The sequence below is a fragment of the Rhinichthys klamathensis genome, unplaced genomic scaffold (assembly GCF_029890125.1).
Source record: "Rhinichthys klamathensis goyatoka isolate OS25496 unplaced genomic scaffold, OSU_Roscu_1.1 h1tg000414l_1, whole genome shotgun sequence".
In the NCBI taxonomy this organism is placed as follows: domain Eukaryota; kingdom Metazoa; phylum Chordata; class Actinopteri; order Cypriniformes; family Leuciscidae; genus Rhinichthys; species Rhinichthys klamathensis.
Window position 1 is genome coordinate 817,626 of NW_026606914.1, and position 15,928 is coordinate 833,553.

The 15,928-nt window shown below is 37.1% G+C and overlaps 1 protein-coding gene across 1 annotated transcript; it reads right to left on the bottom strand.

Moving 5' to 3' along the window:
* Positions 1–9,611: 9,611 nt before the first annotated feature.
* sh2d1ab (SH2 domain containing 1A duplicate b) lies at positions 9,612–11,203 on the bottom strand. The gene is made up of 3 exons (XM_056235197.1): positions 11,023–11,203; positions 10,770–10,833; positions 9,612–9,991 (listed from the first exon to the last, which is right to left on the bottom strand). The coding sequence occupies exons 1-3, from the start codon at positions 11,157–11,159 to the stop codon at positions 9,869–9,871; spliced, it is 324 nt and encodes a 107-aa protein (XP_056091172.1). The 5' UTR covers positions 11,160–11,203; the 3' UTR covers positions 9,612–9,868.
* Between the last annotated feature and the right edge of the window lie 4,725 nt (positions 11,204–15,928).

A 15,928-nucleotide genomic window follows, 5' to 3' on the forward strand; every position in this document is an offset into this window, starting at 1 on the left:
TATATATATATATATATATATATATATATATATAAACACGTATATTATGTTAAAACGCTGTATATGACGGCTGTAAACGCGATTCATTTATGGCGTAATTCTGAACCTCTTGGCTTGCCATACTAATCCTAACCAAACGTATAATACACACGCACCCCACATCACTACTAAACCTACCAATGCGTTTCCTATGAATGTAAAAACTAATTTTCGCGTATAAATTGCACGATAAACACACTGCGTGCTATAGAGACGCATTTAGTGTGACCGGGTTGATATATCTATGGCAACCAAACTTCACTGGTGAGACAGAAACGTGCGATGAACGGACGGTCAGGATGACGTTTTGACAGGGAAAAACTGATCAGAAAATGTAGCGAAAATGTAACAGAACGTTGTAGAAATGTAGTGGAGTAGAAAGTATAATAATTGCTGCAAAATGTAACGAAGTAAAAGTAAAAAGTATGCACTATTGATTCTACTTAAGTAAAGTACAGATACGTGAAAAATTTACTTAAGTAAAGTAACGAAGTATTTGTACTTCGTTATCCACCACTGGACACGAGTCATCTGAATTCCTGCATGAATATACCATCTTAACTACATGTTAGTACATGCTTGTTAATTAATGCATTAATTAACATTTCGGGGTAAACTAAATCAAACATGTTCTAGATCAGAAGAAAGATGTACTAAAAGGGCACAATGTAAAATTGTTCGTAAATTTGACACCAGCAACTGTCACAAACATCAGTGAATGACACTAGATGTCTTGCAATATTTACATTTAAAGGTGCAGTGTGTAACATTTTTGAGTATTTATTAACAGAAATGCAATATGACATCCATAACTATGTGTTGGTGTATAAAGAACTTACTTAATAAACCGTAATGTTTTTATTACCTTAGAATGAGGCATTTATATCTACATAGGCGCGGGAATCCCCTTCTATGAAGGTCGCCATATTGTGACGTCATGTTTCTACAGTAGCCGAACGCGAACAAACAGCGTTACAGAGCGCGTTTCGTCACTACCTTGAAAGAGAAGCCGCAGGAAGCTAAGAGAAGCTAGTCATAAACACCGTGAGTAGTGACTTTTCCCTTGTCAGTGGTGTAAATATGTAGTTGGATTGTTTCATGTAACTTAATTCTTCTCCCTCGCTGTGTTATTATGGCTTTGCTATGTGGGGATAAATGTGCTGGTTAAGTTCGTGAGACAGCTGATTAGTAGGCTACTCTTGTCATTGACCGTAAAACAGTTACAGGAATCACCAACCCGTCGATCTTGGAAGCATTTTAAGTTGATCGAGTTTCCAAAATCAGAGAAAAAAAGCCTATTGTGTGTGTAGTGTGTCTAGGGGATGCGGAGGCTCGCGCGCTGTTAAAATCACGTCATTTTTGCCGCTCGCACCTTTGGGCTCATGCGGACGCGTCGAGTTTAAACAAGGCTTTACGCTTTAACCAGCTCAGCCACAGTAACAGCTCATATTAGCCAGCTAAACTTTTACTACCCTGTTAGAAAAAAATATATAGTTGCATAGTTTCATGTGGTTCTTCTCCCTCGCTGTATTATGGGTTTGCTATGTGGGGAGAATGTGCTGGTTACGTTCGTGAGACAATCAGCTGATTACTATCATTATATTATGTATTAAGACCCTTGATCCTCACCTGAAACTTTATCCATGATGTGGTTTATAATGGACTGTGGTACAGAAACTTGGTTTACTCTGGCTATTCTCTGCTGTCTCAGACGACGATGTTTGTCCCGTTTTTGCTCCATAATGCAGTTGGATGTTAGTCAGTTAGGGTTCTTGCTCTTCTTTTGGGCCACAAAATGTGTCCATTTTCTAGAGCAAGTTTGATTTAGCTTACCCCGAAATGTTAATTAATACATTTATTAACAAGCATGTAGGCTACTAACGTGTAGTTAAGATATATTCATGCAGGAATTCATATGACTCATGTCATAGTTAAGATTAGTTCCTCATTAGTACATGTCTTAACTCATCATTACTAATCATTTCACTTTACTAAGTGACATCGCCAACTACTGGCCTGACATGAATAATACAGCGTTTTTAATAGTTTTAATAGAACTAGATTGTTATGACAATGTTGTCGTCTGTACACTAAGATGCAAAGGAAAAAACTTTTCTGTGTGTAGTACATCTTTGTCGTGTAAACTTGAGCTTAGATAAAAACAAATTACACATACTTTTCATTTGAAAGTCACGTGTCTAGTATCTGTAAAACCGCATTCTTCCATCTTAAAAAATATATCAACGACATATGCTTTCAATTAAAAATGTGGAACAGTTGTTTCATGCGTCCATGACCTCAAGGCCAGATTATTGTAATGTTCTTAATGCTCTACTGGGTGGTCCACCAGATCCAGGCCGTATCCAGATCTGATGAAGGACCTGCGACTGGACATGATGACAACACAGTCCTGAAGTGTCAACTAGTCTCTCCCCTGTGAAGGTCTCCTTCCATTTACCTCTGTACAGATAAAACATTGTTGGGATAATTCCAGTTCACGTGGCTACGCGGAAGCGATAAATAATTCTTTATTATAAATTTTTAAGGCCAGATCAAGTAGTTTGTTGAGGGTTGGTTTGTAAAAAAGGACTACACGGCTGCACACGTATTCAAACGTGCACTGTTTTGTGCGAATGTGCCGGAGCGCGTTAAGTGTTTTCTGTCAGAACGGTGTCATGTTAGCGGATAGAAGTGAATCAATCAAAACTGACTTTAGCTGGACAATAACTTTATTCTAGAGCTGCTTTAAAGCCAAAACAATCTCTGTTACTGTAATTTCCTATTGTCACTGTAAAGTTGCTTTGAAACGATCTATATTGTTAAAAGCGCTATATAAATTAGGGTGACTTGACTTGACTTGTCATACATTTGTATCACTTTACGTGTTAAATTGTCAAATTGTCAAATAAAGTGCCTTAATCTGACACATTTCACATAAATAGTACCATTTACTGAGAATGACCCAATTACAAGGAAGTTTACTGTAATATGTTTATAAATTACTGTTATATGCTTTCTTTGTTTAGCAGCTTATTATTGTTCGTATAAATACGCAAGCTAGTTTTGATTTTAAAATTAATATTAGAAATGCATTTAGTCATTAGGAATTTCTTTGCATAGTTAAAGTCTAGTTCATTGGCTGACATTTGAAAAATGCTTGTCATTTCAAAGTAACTGATCGCAGGGACAGTCCCCGTGAAACATGCGGTCAGCGCTTCTCTAAAAATGACTTTACTTATCTTGGAGATTGTCAAGCTGAAATTATTCGACAGCATTAGGAGGTCTTCAAACACTTATTAAAGACGGTTCCCCACTCATCCAAGAGGCTCCAGTATATGTAGAATAGTTGAGTTTCCCTCCCAGATGCATTTCGCCTCACACTCAATGGTAATCGTATTGAATGGGGGAAACTGCTGGTTGAAGATGAAAGGGCAGAGTTGTAGGTGGCTGACAGGTGGTGTTGCGGTGAACATGTCTTTTGAAAAGGAAAATGTGACTAAATATATATTTTTAAAAGGAAAATATACTTACTGAGGCGTGAAATAAGCAATGACAGCAGAAAAGCCAAAAAACAGTGGAAGGAGCCAGAAAAGGGATGGTTTGTTTGATTTCATTTTACTCTGATATGGCTGGGTGTCTCAGTGGACCCTTATATTTCAGCTAGGGTTTGATTGCTTTTGGCTTGCTTAGTTGGGGACATTTAAAATTCAACAATATTATTGATCTACCTGCATTGACACCATTATATGAGTACTGAACTGAGCTGGACGATGACATCACTGTTTTCTCCAGAGCGGATATATATATATATATATATATATATAAATGAACTAAATTAATAACTTTTTTTTTTACAACAAAAATGAATATCACTGAATCACTTAAGCTGGACTATGACACTATTTTCTTCTAGATCAGCTGTACAGCCCCCCAAAAATTGTTGCATTATTTTCCTGTTATCACTGTAAAGATGCTTTGAAACAATCTGTATTGTAAAAAGCGCTATATTAATAAAGGTGACTTGACTTGATTTGATTGGTTTCCTGTTTCCTGAAAGGTTTAACACTACTGCAGTAAAGGGTCATTTGTGAACCTTTTCTCAGAAGTTAATTATAGCATCCTCAAGTCAATGTCACATGTCTAAAATGCAGAATTATTATACGTCCCAGTATATCCACAAGTATAAAAAAACATCTTTAAGCATTTCACAAGCCATATCACCCTGTAGTCCAAGACTGGTTGCCCACTGAAGCTGAGCAGGGTTGAGTCTGGTTAGTACCTGGATGGGAGACCAGGTTTCTGCTGGAAGAGGTGTTAGTGAGGCCAGTAGGGGGCGCTCACCCTGTGGCCTGTGTGGGTCCTAACGCCCCAGTATAGTGACGGGGACACTATACTGTCAAACAGCACCGTCCTTCAGATGAGACATTAAACCGAGGTCCTGACTCTCTGTGGTCATTAAAAATCCCCCCCAAAAAAGAGTAGGGGTGTAACCCCAGCATCCTGGCCAAATTTGCCCCTTGGCCCCCGTATCATCCCCATACTGATTGGCTTCATCACTCTGTCTCCTCTCCACCAGTAAGCTGGTGTGTGGTGGGCGTTCTGTCACAATATGGCTGCCGTCGCATCATCCGAGTAGATGCTGCACATTGGTGGTGCTTGAGGATATTCCCCCCTTCCACGTAAAAGCACTTTGAGTACCCAGAAAAGCGCTATATAAACGTAACGAATTAAATCATTATTATAAAATTTGTATTAAGTGTCCACAACACTTAACTACTATGTATAGTTTTAAATGAATCATTTGATACAATGCACGTATACATATTTAAATATACCTGCATGTAATTACATCTATAATTACACCAAACCTGTACCTAACCTTACCTGTATGCACCTCAATAGCAGCACAAGACTTTTGCACAATAAGTACACTGTACCTAATTATTATTATTATTTGATGTAAGTACATTGTAGTACACCCAATTTAAAATGGGACATGATGTTGTATTAGAATGATATAATCTGCACGCAGTTCATGAATTTATATTAATTTAGAGACCGCATGGAATATTTGTACTTGTAAAAATGCCCCAAAATGTTTGCAGCATCTCAAAAGATAATTTTTCCCTCATACCAGTATACACATTTCAACCATGTTACTGATCTTTTTTTCCCCCAACTATCTAGTAAAGTACCATCATGCACTGTTAATGGCACTCACTGAAGTGTTTAGTTTTGAGGTTAACACTTTGCCTAGAAGGTAAAGAAACTAGCTGACAAGTGGAGCTGACAAAAAAACTAAAAGTCCAGGGCAAAAACAAAAAAAGTCAATGGATGAATGGATGGTAGGAGGAGCCAGTGAGGAGCAGGAGCAGCCAGATGTTCCCAGGGCGGAGTCGAAGGCGGGAGTAGCCATGGGGCCGACTTGATGGGAGGTACCCTGGGGAAAACCGACGGAGATGCAGCCCTAAAAAAGATGGAGACACAGGTGGAGCCACTAAGCCCACGTGATGCTGATGGTCGTGGAGAACGAGGTGGAGCCGAGGCGACGAGCGTCCAAGGTGGAACCGAGGAATCAGAGGCCGAGCCGGTCGGATCGAGGATGAAGGCGGAGCCAGATGGAGCCGACGGTGCAGGAAGGTCGACGACTTACCACGGCGGAGTCGGAGGGACAAGGGAGCCCTGAGAAGCCGTATGGCCGATGGTTTCCGGTGAAGCCGAGGGAGGGAGGAGCCAGGGTGGAGCTGATGTGTCGACAGGCTGAGGTGGAGCGATGGGTACAGAGGCTGGAGGCGGAGACAGGGGATCCTCTGTGCTGGATGGAGCTGGTTGCCTGAAGATACTGGGCATGACTCCTTCCCACCTCCTCTCTGGTTCGGGCTCGTCCATCACGGCGGGCTGGTCTCCACGGTCTGCAGTGGGCACAGGTCTCTGGCAGCTCTGGAGTCGGAGCGGGGCTGGGGATTCTTCTTCAGCGGGGCAGACGGTGAACTGGGACTCGTTGCACACCAGCACCCACTCGACGAACTCAGCAAATGTGCCCCGAAGACTCACATCAGGCAGGCGAGCCTGGCAAAAAAAGAAAGCGCACAGGGAACGATCGGGCAAGTCCGTTAGGCTTGCCAGCAGGGTTTGAAATGAACACCTGCCAACCCGCCAAATGCGGTAAAAATCAACTGTGGCTGGTACTGCTGTCAAATCACTAGCCGATTTGGAGTGTTATTATATTTACTCACTTTGCCGGGGAAGTTTGTGTATTTTAGCGCAAATACTTTTTGTGCATATTGTGCAGCGTATTGTGCAAAATCTGCGCATATCTGGCTTACTTGAACATGCACGTCACCATACAATAAATAATGGCGCGCTTGTTCATTTACATTGAAGCAATAGCGACGATTAAAAAGCATTTGGTTAATAGAAAAGACATTGTTATTTTCCAACATCCTACATGTTATTTGTACTGTATTTGTACAGTATATGTACTTGTAATATATATATATATATATTAGGGCTGGGAAAAAATTAATCGTAATTAATCGCATCCAAAATAAAAGTTTTGTTTACATAATATATGTGTGTGTAGTGTGTATAATTATTTTGTATATATAAATACACACATATGCATGTATATATTTAAGAAATATTTGCATGTATATACTGTATATATATTTATACATCATTTATATTATATATAAATATACATATTTTTATATGAATAACACATTTTTCTTAAATATATACATGCATGTGTGTGTATTTATATATACAAAATAATTATACACACTACACACACATATTTTATGTAAACAAAACTTTTATTTTGGATGCGATTAATCACGATTAATTTTTTCCCAGCCCTAATATATATATATATATATATAAGCTGTGATGTATTTATTCAGGTTCATGTCCTTTTTTTTGGGGCTACTAGAAGTTCTGAGTGGACGTTAACTCAAATTTAGTATAGCCAAATTGGCCGGTGGGTAAAAAAGTTTATTTCAAACCCTGCTCGCCAGATAGAGAAATCCAGTACAACAGGTATCGGTTGGGTCCGTTCTTCTGGTACATTACATGGTATATTAGAAACTTGTACAACGAGGAATAATTCCAGGAAATAGACTTTAATCACAAACACTCAGGAACCAGGAGAAATGCAGGAGAAAACCACACAAACATCAACGAGAACGTACAGAGACTAAGGGATAACTGAGGGTTTAAATATACAGAGCAAACAAAGGAACGTAATCAGTAAATTAACAGGGCACATGTGAAAGACATAACTAATTAACCAGACTGGGGAAAACTAGGTCACAGGACTAAACCAAAAACACGATGATACTGGAGACAGACCATGTAACATATAGAGCATTGAAACCGTTACTCTTTAATAAAGATTATTAATTAAGTTTAATAATTGTAAGATTTAATCCAATTAATTTAATTTATTAGTATTTTCATAATTACTTTGTTAAATATATTGCGTCCAGTGGCGGCAGAGGTGTTCTGAAATGAGGAGGCAAAAATAAATCAAATGCAAATTCATGCCCCAGTAATACTTAAAGTTGTCACATTTTCCTGGTTAAATAAACATCACTTTACATTACATAAAAAAAGAAACCAAATACAATTCTATTTTGTATTTTCATATTACAAATGTAATTAATGTTCTATTTATTAAACCAAGTATAAATCTCATCAAGTTATTGTTTTAAGCATTTTTACATATATTCCAAAAATAATAACTAAAGGCAGTAACAACTTGTTTTCAGGCCATTTCAAGTTTGATTTTGACATGACAAAGCGGTGATATCCAAGTGGCTCACTTGGAGTTTTTTACTTACTTTTTAATACGTCTTCCCATTAACACAATAATTTTGTTCATTCAGACTGATTCACATTTATTGTGTGAACTAATCATAGCCAATGATAACCAATCACATCCAATAGCGCGATGGAGGCCTCTCACGTGACTTTCCCCCATTTATTCTCAATTACCCCCCACCAAAACTCAAAACCTAATGTTAAAAATCAATGGGCTCAGGGGAGGCACAAAAGATGCAGTGTCCCGCTGTAACTTTACCTGCGGGTCTAAAGTAACAGTGTTACATTAGAAAAACGAGTGATTCATACACTTTTTAATGTCACATTGTGTAATATTTGCGTTGTTTTATTTTTATGGATTATTTTCTCATCCTTTTTTGTGTGTGGAGGCACTGCCTCCCTTGCCTCTTTGGAGGAAACGCCCCTGATAGCGCCTAAGACATCTCACACTTTTCCCCAGGTTCTCTCCCAGTTCTCTGGTGTGGACTCAGCCGCTGTCCTCCACGCTGCTCTTCAACATCGATGGAAGTCACACAAATTAAAAATAATTGCATTTGATAAACTTTATTCTAGCTGGAAAATGACTTCGTCCCAAACTGAAAATTCTGTCATCATTTAGTCTCCCTCATGTTGTTCCAAACTCGTATAGATTTCCTTCTTCAGTTTGACACAAAAGAAGATATTTATATGTTTGTGAGATACTTTTATGGGGTCTAATGTTATTTGGACCAAGAAGTTCTTCAAAATATCTTCTTTCGCATTTTGCAGAAAAAAAGAATGATACACAGGTTTAGAGCGACATGAGGAGAATGAATAATGGCAGATTTCATGGTTGCAGGGTCAGTACCGAGCACACAATGTGTCTGGTCATTTACGATCACTGGGTGTTGGAATCCCCCCTGCGTCCCACTCGTGGCACAGATGCTGTTCGGGTGAACCATCCATTTATTAATTATCGGCACCATGCAATGCTTTGAAAGAATGTTAGGCACCTGGCAGACATAGAGCATTCCAACATTCACTTCTTAAAAAAAAATTGAGATCAGGTAAGAGTTTCTTGGAAAAAGAGGTTACACTTTATTTTAAGGTTTTTGTGTTACAGTGTAATTATACAATTAAGTACTGAGTAATAATAATGAACTAATGTATACTAGGGTTAAGGTTTGGTTTAGGTGCATGTAATTATGCATCATTTAAAGTTATTACAGTACTACAATAACTACATGTAGCATGTGTAGCAAGGACAATAAAGTGTACCCGAACAAGTCTTCACAAAAGACTTTCCTGTTTGTTGTAATAATTCATCAAATATGTCAAGCTCAATTAACACACAAATGATAGTGATCACATTCTACAGAACAATATTGTTTTGGCACAAAGAAAAAAAATATTGCTGACTGAAAAATCTGGTGTGCTGTGGTTATATTTGTAGTTAAGTCTTTTTTATTTAACATTTTCTGTTTTGTTAAACATGTGAAATAGAATTATTGATTATTATAAAATTATTAATTATTATTATTATTAAATTACTAATTGTTATTATTAAATAGAAATAGTCCAAGTCAATTCAAGTCAAGTATTATTAACTCATAAAGTGTGATTTATTAAAAGTCACTACACAAAAAAAAAAATATTACCAATATTTATTCAGTTATCTATTCAAAATAAAAGGATACTTTAGGAATTCCAAACTTACTGAGATGAAGTTGAAATAATGTAGCATGTATACATCTGTATGATAATAATCGAGAAAAAAACACGCATATTTGGGAAAGAAGTAACGGATTAAGTATAGGATTAAAAAAAACCCAGATATTTGTTGACCATTGATCACAGTATTAAATACATTTGAGATGAAGGTTTCACAATTTTCCACAGTAAAACATTCTTTACAAATTAAGATTTTTCTTTTTCTTTTATACAAATCCTTTTATATGTACAAATCCATGTTATTATGAAACAGCATAAAGATGCTTGTAGATGGTTTAAGGAAGGTGATGAGGAATATTCAGAACTTCTGGACAGTTACAGGATAGAGGAGGGGAACAGCGATGCCCTGGTCTGGTTTCTCAAAGGCACTTATCAAATTCTTGACTTTTCGGAACAAGCGTTTAGTCTGACCCGGTGCAGTCTGTCAAAAAAAATAAACGAATGAATAAATAAACGAACAAACAACTACAATAACAACAACATCAGTATAATCTATTTACAAGGACCCGGGAACTAGGGCAGATCAACTCAAATCTGTAAATCAGAGTCCAAATATACACGTGAGCACCCATATTTCTTTAATGTTATCTATATAAGATCTATAGCTATAATGTCACGCAGTCTCAAAATGAGATGTTGGCTTTATAGATGTTAGAGCTGAGAGATTTCCCTCTGTAAAATCACTTAAATCTCAGCCCAGCCAAACAATACGTTTCCACAGCTGTTTCATACCTCTATACATTTGAGTCATTCTCAGGAAAAACACAGTTTTGTAATGTTTTCCTCATCAATTACTACTGACAGATTTACACAATATCTAGTTACACATGGTACATATGTGTAATGCAGAAGAAACTATTTTTAAATGGTTGGTTTTCATTGGAAAATCAGCCAATTAGTGTCTCCAGCACTCATCATAATTTAGTTAAAAAAACAAAACAACCTCTACTTAAATTTAGCTGCGGTTAAAATACAAAAAGAAAATCTAAATGAACAGCAATGAAGGAGTTATAATTATCCGCCTAACTGTCGGCCTAACACATTTTCAAAAGTAGACAATTGTAAGACAATATATACAAAGCTAGAGTATTTTTAAAGCTAATCATATTTCAATAATAATATCTAATGTTGCAAATGAGGTTTGCTTTTGTGTTGTGCCTTTAAATGTATCATTTTGTTCTTGCGTTCAAGATCCTCACCTCAGCCGCCCAGGAGCCCGCTGTGTCTTTCTGGAGCCGGTACGTGTAGACAAAACCTTTACACCTGGTAGTGTGAGAAATCACAGATTAATAAAAGCAAAGGCCAATAAATAGAACTTGCCCGTTTTAAATTGTACGTGTGCAGTTAAAATGAAAATTTTGACTTAACAATTTGTAATTGTGAAATTTTTCGTTAACACGCTTGAAATGTGCTTAAAGCTGCAAAAAATGCAGAGATTTCTTGAGGACTTACAGGACACAGAGGCAGTAGGCTCCAGGAACGCTCTCACTGTCTCGAATTAAATAGCTCCCATCTTTGCCTGCTTCACACAGACGCATCTCACACATTTCTCGATTGATGGCCCCATGATAAACAGAAAGCGATTCCATTGTGCTGCATGCATTGTTTCTCAGGCAATCACTACCAGCAAGTGATATTTGTCCCTTGGGCAGGAAATGATGAAACAAGGCAGGAAATAAGCTCTTCGAAAAAATAAGACAATTTCTGCAACAATAGCAAATGCATGCAAAATGCCAGTGGAACATTAGTAAATGGTAATTTCAGTTCATCTAGAGTTCAACTGCCATGCAGATATCTGGATGTACTGCTGAAATTATACTTTACAAATTAGTGCTGCACAATGGTGTCATTCTTTTTTGTTTTTGAAATTGTTAATGTATGGAATGTACTGGAACACACGTACACTGCCATCCGACAATGGCATTATTACAGAACGGTGCAAAACAGAATTCAAAGAGCTCTTTATGTTTCACACAGTAGGTCCACACAATAAATCATTACAATTATATTGATTTTCAAGCTGTATTCAAACTGTACCTCAGAATTTATACAAAGGTCTATTAGAGTGGTTTTCAGTAATACAATAGGTCACAATTTAGACTCTGTAAACAACAACAACAACAAATAACAACAATTCTCAATGTTGAATGTTGAAGTTTCTTGTAGCTTGTTTGAGAGTTGTACACGTACAAGGTGGAAAAATGCTTCTGTATCCAGTACAGATTGCTGTCACAGAACATCCCTGTCACCACTACATCCTGTCTCTGCGTGTTTGTAAGTTTTTTTTTTTTTTTTTTTTTTTTTAGTGCGTGTATCTTTAGGTGAATGTTTTTGAAGTGTATATATACAAAGAAATAGATCTGCATAGTAAAAAAGACAATTTTATACTAATTATTTCATTTGAAGACATTTTTTTTTTTTTGAACTGATGTGGAAATGTAAATGAGTTAACAAGTCAACAAATCAGAGAATGTGGAATATACACTGAGAGTAAAAACACTGTGGAGATGTTATTGAAATGTATTATTTTGGGCTAAAAGGGGAAGTTTACTAAGAAAGAGACGTACGTCAGAGGCTGGTCGATGCCACCCCATCGGTGCCTGTTGTCCATTAAGTGTTAATACACAGGGTTGATGCTGCATGTTGCATCGATTTGGCCCCTGCTGTTATTATGATAAAAAAGAGGTTACATTGAACAAGATCCCTATGTGACTATGACAAGCAACTCAAAGAAGTAATATTCTGCTGAAGACAGTTTGGAATGAAATGAGAGTGAGTAAAAGATGGCTTCAAAAAAACTTTGAACTAGTATTCGGAAGACACCTTGCCAATTTAATCAACTTCTGATGCAAGGGGGCGCTACAACTTAAAGTTTTAGTTCACCCAAAAATGAAAATTATCCCATAATTTACTCATCCTCAAGCCATCTTAGTCAAGTCAAGTCACCTTCATTTATATAGCGCTTTTAACAATATAGATTGTTTCAAAGCAGCTTTACAGTGATAATAGGAAATTAAAGTAACAGAGATTGTTTGGGCTTTACAGCAGCTCTAGAGTAAAGTTATTGTCCAGCTAAAGTTAGTTTTGATTGATTCACTTCCGTCGCAACGATCATTAATTATTAACTTAGGAGGCGCTAACACGACACCGTTCCAACAGAAAACCCTTAATGCGATCCGGCCGCTCATTTGCAAAAAAAGGGCCTGGTGGCTCGAGAACGCAAACCATGAAATGTGTTCCAAGTTCCAAGGTTCTAGAAAAATTTATAATACATTTTTATTGCTTCCGCATAGCCACGTGAACCGGAATTATCCCGACAACGTTTTATCTGTACCGAGGTAAAGTGAAAGGAAGGAGGCCTTCACAGTTGACACTTCAGGACTGCGTTGTCGTCATGTCCAGGTGCAGGTCCTTCATCAGATCCGGATACGGCCTGGATCCGGCGGACTGCGGTAAACCTCGGGATAGACAGAGAGACTAATTTTAGCGTAGACGCCATCCTTCTAATGATGTAACAAGTACATCAGGATTTATGGGAAGTGTTCCCGGTTCCGGCTGACCTAATCTATGCAGCCTAACATTGAATTATAGAAGTCGATAATGTATTATGTGTATGCTAGGTCAAAGAGATTTGTTTATAGTCTAGATTTGAACTGACAGAGTGTGCCTGCTTCCCGGACAATGGTAGGAAGACTGTTCCAAAGTTGTGGTCCTAAATAGGAAAAGGATCTACCGCCAGCAGTCGATTTTGATATTCTAGGCATTATCAACTGGCCAGAATTTTGAGATCGCAATAGACGTGAAGAACTATAATGCGTTAAGAGCTCGCTCATGTACTGGGGCTTTAACCCTCTGGGGTCGGCAGTCTCGCCGGCGATACCAGCTCACTTTTTTCCTTATCAGTGCAAAAGAGACTCAAATTACTCTGTTAATTTTGATCTTACATATAAGTGTTGTACATCATTCGATCCTGTTAAGTTTGTATTTTTTTTGTGGAACCTCATAATAAAAACAAAGTGTTGTGCTTTTCGCCTAATAAAGAAAAATAAACATGATGCGCGTTCTGCGTTCTCTCTGTCAGTGAAGTCCATTCTGAAACGCGTCCGAAAAATCTTTGCTCTAACTCTGCAAATACTCAGTCAAACAGGTATACAGGCACACAGGCATGAAGCCTGAATTATCTTCTTTTAAATGAAGTAATTTATATAAAAAACAAATTTTTCTCATTTTATGTAATCTGTACGAAAAGAGAGAGAGGATAGTCGTTCTCGTCTCAGCTCATTACAGTTAATTTGACCACGCCCACGGAGCGCGCGCTCTATTCAAACACAAATGCTCTGAGGCGATCCACGCCCACATCAGCTGGATAACCACCGAAAGAGACTCATATTTACGACACTGTGAGGAATAATACTATCTTAATAATAATCCTGGAAAAAATTACCTCAGAAGTAGGCTACAGGTAGTTTCATTTGGAGCAGCAACGGATCCAGCCGAGGAAATAGGTACATTCTTTATTTTCAAGTGCTTTGTGCTAATCGCGATATGGAATAGTGTCTGTAAACAAAAAGACTGTTTGAATCGCGTTTTTGTGTGTGAATGAATGAACAGCTTTTACCTAACTATATTCCAATACTGAGATGAGTAAAAATCGACTGAAATATGTTGAAATAAAATATTTTTGTATAAGCAACGTATTAAACTGCAAATTAACATTTATATGTCCTAATCATAAAAACGATATGTTACATATGAAAGACAAGATGTCGTTTTTACTGTAAAATACTGCCACATCAAATAAGCTTGTTTGCTAAGATGTTATTATAGTGTTTGTTCGATTGTAGGCTATATTCAAACTAATTAATCCGCAACTGTGAAATATGTATGATAAAATGTATACTTTAGTATATAATACAAAGAAAGATTACATTTGAAATATAGTTAAAATTTTAATTGTTGTTGTAATTGTAACCTTTTTATTAAAACACAAAAATATATGTAGGCTACATATAAATAAATCTTAGGTAAATCTTAAAAGTTCAATATAAGCCTCCTCTTTAAATTATTTGTATTGTGTTTTATTAGTGACACATTTGGGATACATTCCCAAACTTTCTGTAAAAACAGTATGAGAATTAACTGCACAATTACTAGAAATTTTTACATTTGATATTATACAATTTGCAAGCACAATTTGAAAAATAAATAAATAATTGGAACTGTGAACCAATTTTGTATTATATAGGCATATATATATATATATATATTGTCATTGCATTCTTGTGGCTCAGTGACACACCTGAATGAAAGGGTCATTAGTATGCAGCCCAATTATGCGCTCATTATGCGGGCCCATTGTCTTCTCAGGTGTGAATCACAGCAGGTCACACCCCTGCGCATATTGCCTTTCCAAACAAAAAGTGTCATTTTTTTATTTAAACCAATCTATTGTTTTATGTGAATGATAAGGCAGGATGATTTTCAGATCATTTTGAAGAAAAAACTCTAGGCGACAACATCCATTAGTCAAAAGTCTTGTGGACACATATTTAGTATGCGTTTTGTGGCCTTATTTCAGAAACTTTAAGTTTTAGTTTTTTCAATAACCACGCATAAACAATATTCTCTCAAAAATACAAAAATGTACATACATGTTGATAACACATTATGGTAGCCCTGTTTGTGCTAAATAGAGTGTAATTACACCTTTGCCAGTAATATGTTTATAAGCAACTGAAAAAAGCACAAATGTCAGAGTATGTCAAAACATCTTAAGGACCCCAAAAACACCTTGGACCCCAGAGGGTTAAAAGGCAGCCAATGCAGTGTCGATAGAACCGGGCTGATATGGTCATACGTCCTGGTTCTGGTAAGAACTCGCGCAGCTGCGTTATGGACCAGCGGTAGTTTGTTTATTAAGCGTGCAGGGCAACCACCCAGTAGAGCATTACAATAATCTAGCCTTGAGGTCATGAACGCATGAACTAATTGTTCCACATTTGTCAATGAGAACATATGGCGTAATTTAGATATATATTTTAAGATGGAAAAATCCGGTTTTACAGATACTAGACACGTGACTTTCAAATGAAAGATTGGTAACAAAGAGCACACCCAGGAGCACACTATAGCAATGAATGAATCAAATTTTTCCTCAGGGAGACTACAATGCACTGCCTGATGCAATACTGTAGTAGATGGTTGCATAGTTATAATTTTCTCCCTAATATTATCAATCTTGTAACTAAAGAAGTTCATAAAGTCATTACTGCTGTGCTGCTTGGAAATGTCTGGGGTTGAAGCTTTATTTTTCCTTAATTTAGATGAGTGTGAGTAATTAATGACAGAGTTTTCATTT